General features: G+C 33.3%; 1 protein-coding gene and 1 pseudogene across 1 annotated transcript; both read right to left on the bottom strand.

The window, feature by feature from the left end:
* Positions 1-10,920: 10,920 nt before the first annotated feature.
* Positions 10,921-11,670, bottom strand: LOC134246180 (uncharacterized). The gene has a single exon (XM_062728509.1). It carries the CDS (start codon positions 11,668-11,670, stop codon positions 10,921-10,923), a length of 750 nt encoding a protein of 249 aa, XP_062584493.1.
* Positions 11,671-11,868: 198 nt separating this feature from the next.
* Positions 11,869-12,704, bottom strand: LOC134246169 (uncharacterized; annotated as a pseudogene).
* Between the last annotated feature and the right edge of the window lie 588 nt (positions 12,705-13,292).

Genomic DNA, 13,292 nt, shown 5'->3' with positions numbered 1-13,292 from the left:
TTCTGTTAAAAATAAAAATGGATATTCAGAGACAATAAATTCCAATTTTTGCAAGATTTTGTTTTATAGGGGTCTCAACGTTAACAAAAAAAATTAGAAAAAATGATTAGAGGCAAATACGTGTACATGTATTTTCTCATCTTTGGAGAAAAATAAGTACATGACCTCCCACGTTATATAAAAAAGCTTGAAAATTTGTATGTATAAAAACTGTGCAATTTATTGTAAATGATTGTCTTATGAGATATACATAATGTCCTGAGAACATAGACTAATCATTCTATATATGAAACAAAAAAGTGAGATAATGCTAAATTATGCTGTAATTTGCTTTGGTATCCCTAGCATTTTTTACTGAATACATGTACGTAGATAACACATTCCCTCCTTCATTGCAGACGTAAGAATTATTTCGACAACATATTAAACACCTAGCTATTCATCTACATGTAAATCTTGAATTTTCTCTGAAATATTGTAATGGTATCGTAAATGCTTTGTTTTAGTGTCTTTGGATATTCTTTTTATTAGACAGTGATCATTTGAATGTTCATCGTGTGTTTGTTTTCACGGTGTTTACAATATTTAATAGAAATTCTAACCGTTTGTTTTACTATAAACACATCCTGCTCTTCTATCACAGTATTGATCAATTGAACAGTAGCATCTGTATATACAGCGATATCCATAAAAGCCATGAGGACATGGTCCCATTGAACAGTTCAAACCATGTTTACCTGATTCACAAGCTGTAAAAAGCACAATTTTAAAGTACCACACTACATATACCTCTGTAAAAATTTATTCCTAGCTCTTAACTATCAATACATGAGCAAGAACAAATGATTTAACCAAATGTTATGTCAGTTAAATGAAAACGGATGAAAACAAGAAATTGTTGTCACAATTACTTTAATTCAAGAAGGACACTTTTTTATAATACATATCCTCTGAGTTTCCAAAAAAAAAAATGTACGTAGTAACTCACGAACACAAAAATCTCCTTTTTGTTGCTTATTAACACAACATTTCAGACCACCACTGCAAAAATTATTAAAATATATTTTTTAACAGATCATTACTTTAAAATAATTTTTGTGATTTCAGATTAACGGAAAAATATAGACAAAAAAGTTGACAAATCAAACTTGGAAACAGATACATATATACAAATGATAAAAAAAAATTTAAAAAAAATTACGTTTTTTAAGTATTTGTTACAAATACGCTTCATCAAATTTCTGCAATTATTCAAAATAAAATAAACTTACTAAAGATATTTGCAGATTCCATCGGCATCCGCGATACCATAAGCAAAATAGGTAAAACAAAACTGAAAGAAAATTCTGAAATTTAGCTCAACAATTCCCATGGATGATTACAAACACAAGTGAACAATGTTCTTCGTGTACAACGAAATATATAAATCACGGAGGAATATACTTCCTTCTAAGTTTTATTCAATGGCATTCAAAGCTAGCGTCGTGAACATCACCGTATTGGTGTTTGGATTTTTTTGAATGAGTTTATGTGGTACCATCTTCGCTAGCTATGGGTTTCTTATACACTTCTCTCCTCAGAAACCCTTGGCATACGGTGTTGATAGAATTCGTTTTTTTTTCTCGAGTTCTGATTTGGATTCAGTACATCCGGTCGACCAATCAGCAATTGTTTTTTGTATATGTCGAAATTTGCGTTCGGGATACTTCTTGACTCTTTAATCTCGGAAATGAAAAAAGCAAGTATACAACAATCCGTAAGGTAACATGCAATTCCATGAATATATATGGTGTCATCCAATATCTTCTTAATATGTGATTAAGAAGCTATACTGTATCCTCAGATTTGTTCTATAGATAATAAATAAACATAACTCAATTATTGCTTCTTAATTATTCTTGAAAAAAATTTGATTTAATTTTTTAAACGCCTGTCTTTATATCTGTCGATGACGCAATCTGTGCGTACCTGATGGATTCGAGATCACGTGACGGAAAACAATCTTTTGTCTTCACCAATGCCAAAGATTCATGAGGAGAGAAGCATATCAGAAACTCTTGGCAAGCGATGATGTGGTACCTAATTCTTAAACCATTTACACATACAGTATGCAGGGTCGTAAAGAAGAAATGTCTGTTGATATTTGTAAACTTAAGATGTTATTGGTGTAATATTGGTCCTTTCCCTCCAATTTTTGATCTGTTAGATTTAATATATACGAGTCCTAGAGTTTGCTGTTTAAATCGTCAAAATTGACCTCACGTTTGAACATAATGTAAATGTTACCAGGAGTTATTAGTCAAAACATTTAGGAGAATTGAATTATTTATATATGGATGTCTACACTATTTATGTAGTAAAACCTTCGATCAATGACTAACAATGAGTCTTCATGAAAAAAAGTCCAAAACATTTCATGTATGAACCATGACTGTATTCCGAAAGAAGCTAATCATAATAAAATTCAATGTACAAGGAAAAGTGGCTTTAAAAATATTAATGTGATTATCTTTTATTTAAAAATAGGGATGGCAATTTGTACCCGGTTAATCGAATTTAATCGGTCGGAACGATGCTAATCGGTTAGAAAATCCGTAATCGGTTAGTCGGAAAAAATAAAATATATTTAAAATTGAACGCAGTTTTTATAAAATTTATTTTATAGAAAAGAAACCACTGTATAAAATTTCATTCAATGTTTATACACATATTATAATAAAGATGATTTGGAGGTAATTACGTAATTATGGTTCTTCAGAAGGAAATCGCGGGGCAATTGGCCAGTTTGTAAAGTGTTAATTACTGTTTTTAAAATCATACCTGTTACCCCGACTGTCCTGTGATGTTTAATGATTTTAAAAACATCACTGTTAACCCTTTTAATTAGTATGTCTATATTTTGTCGTTATCTTTTAAAATTAAACAATTAGAGAGAACAAAGTTTTGATTATGGTGACAACGCAGAATGAACTTCTTTAACTTCTTTGAAAATTATCCATGTTTGATTTCTCAGGCACAATTCTTAGTTTTCGTAATTTTTTACTCATCTATTGAAATTAAAATAAAATTAAATTTTATAAATTGAATTCCCCAATCAAGATTGATAAACAGAATATTAACTTCTCACGCATTTTATAGCCTTCGTGTATTTGAAACAAATGTCAAAATGTATATCTTGATACGACTAACCGGTTAATCGGTCCTGCGTCTGCGGTTAACCGATTAGCAATTCTGCAATCGATTGCCATCCCTATTTAAAAATCAAAGTACTGAAAAGCGGTTAGCATGCTTTCATCTAATATGTACCGAAAAAAGTGCATGAAATGATATTTAAGTATGCATATCTTTGTCCAATGCCATCAGAGAAAAAAAACAGACATTCTGTTTTTGTAATACTTTACTTAATAGTAAAACCAATAACATTCCAAACTGATGTCACAGATGGATGCAATCTAATTAAAATCAGATGTTCCGAATCCGCTACTGCTTCTCAAACATCTAACAACATCATATTTGGGGTCATGTAAGAGTGAATCTTCGATTAGCCAAAGAAAACGGTTCCTCCGAAATCTTGGCTTATAGTTCAGATGGGTTTCCTGTTTTCACCACCGAACCAAAACACCCGAGGAGTTTTGTAGTAAACAAAATATGCATTGCAAAAGCTGTGTATGACGTGTGGGGTATCTTGTATAGTTCGCGCTCTTTCGTTTGCATTATTCACGTTCAGATGCCAGACTGCAGACTATACATGAAATTTATTCCAAAATTACTTTAATTCAACGTAAGACAGTATCAATAATGATGATATGTAGCCGTGGAATTAATTTGAGAATTGTTTACCGAGGGTTGAATCTACATAGCCAAAGTGTTTGTGTTTACTAGTACATGTATTCATAATCGAAAGGTCGCTCTGATGTGACCCGGAATGGGCTGTTAGATGTTTGAGAAGCGGTAGCGGATTTGGAACATTTAAATAAATTTTAATTAGATTGAAATGCATGTTTCAAAATTTAAACATGAGATTTCTTCAGTTTGAAAGACAGGAAGTCCATTTTTAAAACTTCTCTCTTGGTGCCATCCAATCGTTCTCTGGATGAAAACAATTATGTTGATGTTGAAAATTTAATTGTCTTTCATGCTCTATTGAATCTGAAATTAGGTAATTGTAAAGCCACATAGCAAACAACTAAAAAAATGACAAGTTAAATTCTTTAAATTAATGGAATTGGAGTAGTGTAGATCTACAGCTGGCTAGTCAGAAAAAAGGGATGGCTGGAGAGACTTTTAAATGAATTGATATCAGAGAGCTCCAGATGTGTAGGCTCACTGCGGGTGAAACCCTCAACAGGGATGTTCTTCTTTGGCAACGGATCCCACCTCTTAACTTTCAAGTCATTTTTTTTTAAATATCATTGTTTTTGTTTTTTGATCAATATTCCTTTAAAATTTATGAATCTAACTGGCATAAACAATTATCAAGCTTTATTGACTTTTCAAACAAGTGAATGTTTGAATAAAGTAAATGGTATATGAGAATCATTTAAAAGAAGTCTTAAAAATATGTCTAGATAAGGACATATAATATGTATTTGCCATATACTCTATATGCAATATTGTTCTCAAATAAAACATGTGAAAAGGAAAGTTGTCAAATCAATCAATACTAGTATTTAAAAATTCAAATGTACACTAAAAGTCAGTGTAACTTTAAAAAGTTATCAGTGTCATTTTCTTCAATATGTCGATTAAACAAATACACTGATTTTTTTTTTTCATTGTGCCTCTAAACACCTGTATTTTAATTTAATTCTTCTACGCTAAAATAATAATCGACAAATTGGATAAATTCAAATTTAAAAAGTATTTTCACAGCTAATAATACATTCCCTAGGAATTGATCAAATTTTCAAAACTTATAAATAAGCATTAGATATATTTTAAATTTTTGTAATTGCCAAAATTTTTCATACCTCATTCTTTGTGAATAATAATGTCGGTTGATTTTTAGAAGAGGATCACAATGCCATTAAGATTAATATATATTTATCCATTTTTTTCAAAATTAATTTTACTACTTTAAGTGCCCCATATGTGATCCCTTATGATCGTTTGTAATATATTATCAAAAACGGGGGAGAAGTTACCCCTGGAAGCAGAGCTTTTTTAATCTGTTTATTAGACAGAGAAAAAAGAGAAGAAAACAAACGTTTCCTTGTGGAGGTAATCCTATTGTTTCCATAAAAACGTTACAAAAAGTGTAAACCTTACAGGTATTCGGGGTTTTTATAACAGCGTTTTTAGGTATTTTAACTTTAAATGGTGTTTCAATTTTCAAGGAAAATCAAAATCATGAGAGATTTGCTGATGTTTTTGCATTGTAAAAACCCTTCAACCTGCTGATAATTAACCGTATCGTTCAACTTTCAAAAATAAACTAACAGTTGCTATAAATCCCGATCGCACGATGTACATGTAATAAGGACCAAATTCTCAGTTCTTTGAAGTTATTGTTCTAAGTATTGTCAATGCTTTGGTAAATACTTAAATAAGAATTCGATATAATCGTTATAATAGCCACTCTTCATACACAGCATATTGTCAATCTCTCACCAGGGGGCGTATTACGCCAACAGTATACAAATCATAGGAAGCGCTTTGCTGAAGTTACCGTTGTCGATAGGTAGCGCCTTGTGGAAATTTCCGGTTTTGGTTGCAGAAGGATAAGGTTACGTGCCATAAAGCGATGTCGATAGGTAGCGCCTTATGGAAGTTTCCGGTTTTTTGGAGCCCATGCCATAAAGCGGTTAGCTAGCTAACCGCTTAATTATGTTAGAATCCTAAAAAAATTATACAAAATATTTTTTCATTCATATCATGTAAAAAAGTTTGTATGATATTCACAAAAACTTTTTTTATAACTTTCAAGTGAATTTTTCTTTGCACCATATTTATGCGATAAACTCTTCATGTAAGTTCATATAAAAAATATGTCAAAATCGCTTGACGTAAATTTTAACATTTCTCTTTTTCTTGAAAATTTTTCACATAAAATTCATTTTAACTTTATATAAATTTATGTAAACCATTTTTGACTGTGTAAATTTGGAGAGAAGGACACTGAATTGAAAAACTGCTTGAAAATGCTATAGGATCCAGCCAGTCTTAAACGCGTTGATATGGAATACTGCATGCATTATGTTAAAACCGTTAAATATGTTCAGTTAACTATTATATGTCAGATAAACCTTACCCATGTTACCTTTGAAACGAACATCAGTTTTCACGAAGATAATCTTTCTTTTTTAAAGTTATAAATCTTTTGCGATGTTTGACTTTTTCTTTTCCTCTTGCTTCTTCCTATACTAGTATATGTTTAAAAAGTCTGGTATTTGAGCATACAATTTGAGAATATGATTTTCTTCTGTTCTTCGGTAAGATTATTGGGAATTCACTCCTAATATAATAACAAAGTCCTTTAATTTAAAATAGAAACACGATACGTTTGTAAACCACTGATGTCCCCGTTTGGCAGCTAATAGTAAGGGTTGAGGTTTCCGATGCATATCAAACACCAAAGGTAAAGGCCAAAATTGTTTGTATTCAAAGAAAGGTCTTGTCAAAGGGAATACGATTGTGAAAAAATGAAAGCCCTAGTTATTATGGTTCAATAGATATTGTTTAGATTAATTTCATTTGATGGGTAGGTCAAAAGGTCAAATATTTTATACCTATTAAAAGGTCACAATAAATACACATATAATTTAATGTATGAAAGCCCTAGCACCGACTATTCATAAAAGACGTCCAAGGTTAAAGTTCGGAATATTTTTGTAAAATGGGATCAGACTCCAAGGTCACGAGCTCGAATTTAGTGGTACCTGTAGGGAGGTTCTTGTCACATGAAATACAGACCTGTGAAATATGAAAGCTATACACCCAAAAGTTATGGCGAAGGTTACGGTGTCTGCGGGCAAACAGACAGGGGACGGACAAAAGTTATATAACCACGAATCTTCGGTTACGTGAGCATAAAAATACTATCCATTGATCGTTCATGTCTTTGTTTGTTTTAGAGAAGACTTTTTGATCTTTTTGGTGACACTGAGTAGTCTTCCAGAATTTTTGTCGTCGGGTATTCGTGTTCAGATATAATCTTCTATCAACAATCTGTTGACTGCCATTTCATTTTTTTCAGTTTTGCACAAACCCAGCACAAACATTTTCTTTATATTTCATACTAGTATACTCGGCAAATATTCCTAACAGACACCTTATTTTAAGTTGTCCAGGATGGTTTTACCATGCCTGGATATTTCTAGATCTTTCAATTTACTTACATTATATATGCTTCTACGTTACCAATTCAGGTTTTCTATTGGAAGCTTAAAAAATCATCCCCGTATAGGAACATGTATATTAATTAGGATAGAACACGGGTTTCTTGTCAGTCAAATATGCTGAGTTGAATAACAACTACTGTGCAAACATATTTTCTGTGTCGTGCTAACCCGTGTCACGGAACATTCAGGCAAAGCAATAATTGTTCATAACGCTATATTCACGAAATAAAGATTTGTTTATTCACTGGTATATCAACCAATTGAAAGATAAATATTCAAATATCAATATAATAAAATATAATCCAAGCAGTTCTTACAAAATTTATAACAAATAAATACACTTTATTTTCAAAGATATTATCAAATAAATACACATGTATTAAAACAATACTAAAAGTAAAACGGTTGATCAAATCGTTGAAAAATATGACTTGACTACATTCATTGTTATCAGCGGTCGTTTAAAGGGATTGGACTGTGAAGAAAAAAACTATTTTGATGAACCAAAATACTGTGACAGTTGAACTAAGATTTAAAATATATATAATTTATAAAATAAATTTCGACTGGTTTGCTCACTGTCAATATAAAGTAAACGTACGCATACGTAAGAAATAATAAAGAATAAGAAAGTGTAATATCAATATAACTCAATGATAGGTAAAGATAAATCCTTAATATAACAATTGAAATCTCTTACACAAGGAAAGAACTTCCTAATAGGAAATTGACTTTAAGCAGACGCAAATACTTGACTTTACTTGTTATTTTGGCATATCATTAATATGGCTAATGCTTTTATCTGTTTGTTCATATCAATATAAAATGCAAAAATAGTGCCACTATTAATAGCAATGGGTAGCAAATTAAAGTAAATAACTTTATTTTCCTCTGTTATTAATGCCAGGCCGAAGCCAAGTCAACTGAGCTAGTTTTTATGGATTAAAAATAAAATAACAACAGTAGTGAAAGTGAAAAAAAAATCATTTATTGAAGTAAATGACGTAAAACAAAAATATATACATATTATAAGGGGGTCAGACAAGACTAGAAAAAACTTCGAAAGAATACAAAAATCTTTGATATCATATTATGCAATCTGACCCCCTAAACAGAATATAGCAAAAAGCAGGCACTGATATGCTTGTTATCAAAAAACGGTGGGATGAAAGAAAATAAACGCCACAATCCAATTGCCAAATTGGATCCACCCACCCAAGGCGACTTGGCAAGGCGCAAACCTAATATTTGAGACAATTGCTCATAATACATGTTAAATTTTATGTAAATACCTGCTTGTTTACATATTATTGAGATCTAAATAACCTTCCATTTCTTCCTGGATAAAAATCACAACTCCATATTTGTGTGATTGAAAAAATGACAATGAGTATTAAAGAATACAATAAATGGGGAGATCAAAAAACCTTATACAAATATTCTTTTACATAAACAAGTAAAGTTGTATAATGATCTCCCCTGTTACATGTCAAAATAATGTACGAAATAACAGAAAAAATTGTAAAACATATATACATTACAAGCAAAAAGTTGGCGTTCAAAAATAAAAACAGAAGCCCACAAAAGGCAAACCACGTTTGCAAAAACGCCAACCAAAGTGGACTAGCCATCTAAGGGTAGACCACACAAAATGCACTTATGGTTTTGGTATGCAGACAAATATCAACACTATTTTGACACATAGTTTTTGTAAATCTTAACATACAAGAAAAAAAAATGTAAACAGTTAAACAATTCACTCTGTAAAAAAGGATAATTAATCCAGATGTAAATTTTTGGAGACTAGCTTTCACAACATTGCATTTTGACCCATACATTACATTATTTATAATAGCAAAACATGAGAACCAGCAGGCACAGCTGGAAAATTTGGGACTAGATTAATACATGGCACTACACATATCTGTGAATAACAAGGCAAAAAACATTTTCCAAATATAAACATCACTATGTATTTACATGAACACCTGTTTGCACAGCAGTTCACTACTGACCTGTGTATAGTTTAAGACACCAGCAGTTTACTTCTGACCTGTGTATAGTTTTAGTCACATAGCAGTTTACTTCTGACCTGTGTATAGTTTCAGTTGCACCGCAGTTTACTTCTGACCTGTGCACTTGTAATAATTGGTTTTTTCAATCCCCTAGCAGTTAACTTCTGACCTGGTGGATTGAAAAAACACCCCGTTTAAAGTTCTTGCATATTAGTAGTTAACCTGTACTTACTTCTTATTCCAACAGAGATAGTTCTGCATTTTGATAAAGTTTCTATATTCTAAAGCTTTCGAGGCGTACATACTTACGAATGGCATCTGAGTTCCATCGGCCCATTTTTTGAATACTGTTTTCCGAAAAACCTAACTTTGCAGCATGTGTAGCTGCTCCTATCCTGAAACTATGGCCTTTGTACAGAGCAGGATTGAGACCAATGAATTGAATTGTATTTTGAAGATGTTTTGCTACAAAAGAATATGGGACAGGTTTCCCCCAATGAACTGGTAAAGAGGCCCGGTGTGATGACCAAACATATTCACATATTCATACAAGGCATTCACGGGGCACATGATGTTGTTGTCTTTTAAGGCCTTCAAGTGGATCTGGAAGAGGTCCTTTGTTTTATTTGTTTAAAGTGTTTTAAGACAATTACAACTTCGATGGGTGAGTTCTCGTTTAGGGTAAATGAAATATCTTCTCGTTGGATGACTGTGCTAGCTAGACTTTTTGCCTTAACTACTACTTCCCCTAGCCGTAAAAATGCATTGAAAGCAAGAAGAAAAATTGACTTTAAAAGAATTCTTTGATGCTGATTCAAAACAGAGCACTGAAGCCCTTGAATTAACTTGTGTAAAATGGGACCTGTGATTGGTAAACGTGAATCTTTACACGGGGCTGAATGGTGACAGCCTTGCATGACCTTTTTTACCAGAAATGTATCCGATGGGTCTGTTGTCCCTAACAATTTATGTACATAACTAATTGCTGATACATGTGTTGCAATGCTATTTGGAGAATATCCGTTGTCAAATAAGTAAGAAATAAAGTTACATAATGTAGATGGTGAGACAGGCAAGGATTTGATGGAGGGAAATGTGCTCACTAGCATGTCCCATGATCTTTTGTAGGCTGCGCTTGAACTCTTTGTAAGAGCTTTTGACAGAAGATTGCAAGCTGATAAGTTCAAATGTTCAAACTGGCTTGAGGGATTTGTGTCGGCTGGCGGGTTAAGTGAGGTGCAGACTGGAAAGCTGCCTGAAATTGAAAACGGGAGAGGCGATCAGCAGTGATATTATGCTTTCCCGGAATGTGTTTTGCTCGGAAATGAATGTTGTTTTCTAAGGTTGCTAAAACTAAGCGGCGCACTAATCTCATAATTGTTTTGTCTTTTGATGTTTGTTTGTTAATGATTTGTACTACTGCCATATTGTCAGACATGAATAGGATTCTTTTATTTTTGATTTTGTTCCCCCATATTTCTATAGCTAGTACAATGGGAAATAACTCTTTGACTGCTATTTGACAATCATTTTGCAAAAAGTCCCAGTGAGATGCAAACCACTCATTACCTAAAATCGCCGCAAAGCCCAATGACCCTGATGCATCTGTGTAAAGGGTAAGGTGTTCTGTGGACAACCACTTTTGAGGAAAAAACTGACTTCCCGTTAAAGCAGCTTATGAAAGATAGCCATGTTTCCATATCTGCTTTTGTTTCCCTAGTTAAGTGAATGTGTGATGCAGGTTCAGTTACTCCACAAGTTAGATCAATCATGCGTCGGAGAAAAGCACGCCCTGGGACCACTACTGAGCACGCGAAATTGAGTAAACCAATCAGAGATTGAAGTTCACGTAATGTAGTTTGATCTTTTTGTAAAAGTTCTACCAAATGCATTTTAATCTTGTTAATTTTGTCCGCTGGTAGCCGTGCTTCCATTTTGTCGGAATCAATTTCGATACCATAGATTATAATTTTTGTAGTTGGAGTCTGTGTCTTTGACATTTTGATAGGGACACCAATATTTTTGCACAGAAAGAGGAAATTTGTTAAGTCGTTCTTACAGCTTTCAGAGTTTGCAGGTCCAATAAAGAAGAAGTCATCCAGAATATGTGACATTCCCCCAGCCCCGAATTTTGACTGTAGTATCCACTGTAGAGCTACACTGAATTTTTCAAATATCTGGCAAGAACTACTTGCCCCCATTGGGAGACATTTGTCAAAGTAATATTTTCCTTGCCAAGAAAACCCTAGTAGATGATAATCTTCTGGGCAAATTGGAATGATTCGGAATGCATCTTCAATATCGGTCTTTGCCATCAGGCACCGAAGGCCATGAGTTTGCACTAAATTTATAATCCAATCAATTGAGTCATAATGAACTTCTGAATTTTCTTTTGGAATATGGGTGTTAACAGAATTTGTTTTTGGATAAGAAAGATCATAAATAATACGAAATTTTCCTGGTTCTGATTTTGGTATGACACCTAAAGGGGATGACACAAATGGATCGAAAGGAGGGTTTGGGAAAGGTCCTGCTATACGATGGAGCTCAAGGCCCTTTTGTATGTGATCTTGTATGATTTCTGGGTGATTTTGAGCTGATTTATGGTTTTTTGACAAAGACGCTGTAGGAGTGTTTTCACATCCCAGGGAAAATCCGAAACTGAGACCTTTTACCAAATAATCTCTCAATTGGTCATCATAACCCCTTAAATGGTCATTTAGTTTGTTTGCCTTTACTGGGGTTTGGAGAGGTCCTATCATGTTCAGATTTTTCTGTAGATTTACATTTAATTTTGGGGTGATTACCTCTACAGGCTTGGCAAATGTGGGTGAATGGACAGGGGGTTGACTTACATTTGTTACCTTGGTTATAGGCGAAGCAGAATCTGACCCCACCGATTCTCCCCACCTGTTTCCCACGAAACGGCTGCCCCTTAGATTGTTTTGTGGAAACAGCTAATGATTTACCACGTAGTTCCTCCACTGGCTTTTGCCATGGAAGGTCTACTGTCTCCTTTAACTTCCTGAAAGACTCATCGTATGATCGCCACGCTGAATCCCCATGAAGTTTTTGTAGCTCCCTTATGAATGACATGTACTTAAGCAGGTGGGGAGCCTCAGTGGGTTTTCTGTTTGTATAACGATACACGTAAAACCAGAAACGCATCTGTCCATTGGTTGATGGACAGAGGTGTTTTAGACTTTTGACTATGTTTGCAATTTATTACCCCTGGTGTGATCAGTAAGGTCACTGGGTCTTCCTCTTGGTGCGTCAAGAGACTACGCAGATCTATAAATTCATTTGACCATATTTTTGACTTAATTTTGTTCAAACCAGTCCGTGGATATTCTCATCTTGTTTGTCAATAATTCCCTCGATTTAGAAATATAATAATTGTTCATAAATAGAGCATACTCTTGACTATGGATCAAGATAGAGATAAAGATATAAACACCGCATGTAGGTGACTAAGGTTTATTCATCAAAGAATAGAATATTTTCACTATATATGAAACATCATCTGTTTGCAAGAAGAGAAAAAATAATGGTAATGTTTATTAGCATTAATACTAAGAAACTAATTAATCGTTGAAAAATATTTACCGCTTCTTATTTCGGTGCCACATAATTTACCTTTTCTGTAAGATCAATATTCAGAAATTCACATATAGATAATATCTTTAGAATAAACATGCATAAAAATGAAAAAAAAAGTGTAATTATAAAAATATGTCAAATCGTTTCTGAGTAATAATTTTCCGGCCTGTTCCCTGCAGGATTTTCCTGCTGCTTTCGTCATTCTGAACAATATCGTTGACGGCACGTGTAATATTGAGCTCGGCTTCTCTTCCATAAAACGGATAGTCATATACTGAAGGTAGAAACAAAGTATCGTGGTACCTGGACTCTCTTTGATATTTTATTCTGAAAAAGA

Source organism: Saccostrea cucullata, unplaced genomic scaffold, assembly GCF_032062105.1.
Source record: "Saccostrea cucullata isolate Sc308-1 unplaced genomic scaffold, CSIRO_AGI_Scuc_v1 ctg13816, whole genome shotgun sequence".
NCBI lineage: Eukaryota > Metazoa > Mollusca > Bivalvia > Ostreida > Ostreidae > Saccostrea > Saccostrea cuccullata.
The sequence above is the reverse complement of the archived record's forward strand: the minus strand, read 5'-3'. Positions and strand labels throughout refer to the sequence as shown.

Bases quoted from the DNA above. Each gene is read 5' to 3' on its own strand.
- LOC134246180 (XM_062728509.1), bottom strand. From the start codon at position 11,670: ATGGCAAAGACCGATATTGAAGATGCATTCCGAATCATTCCAATTTGC.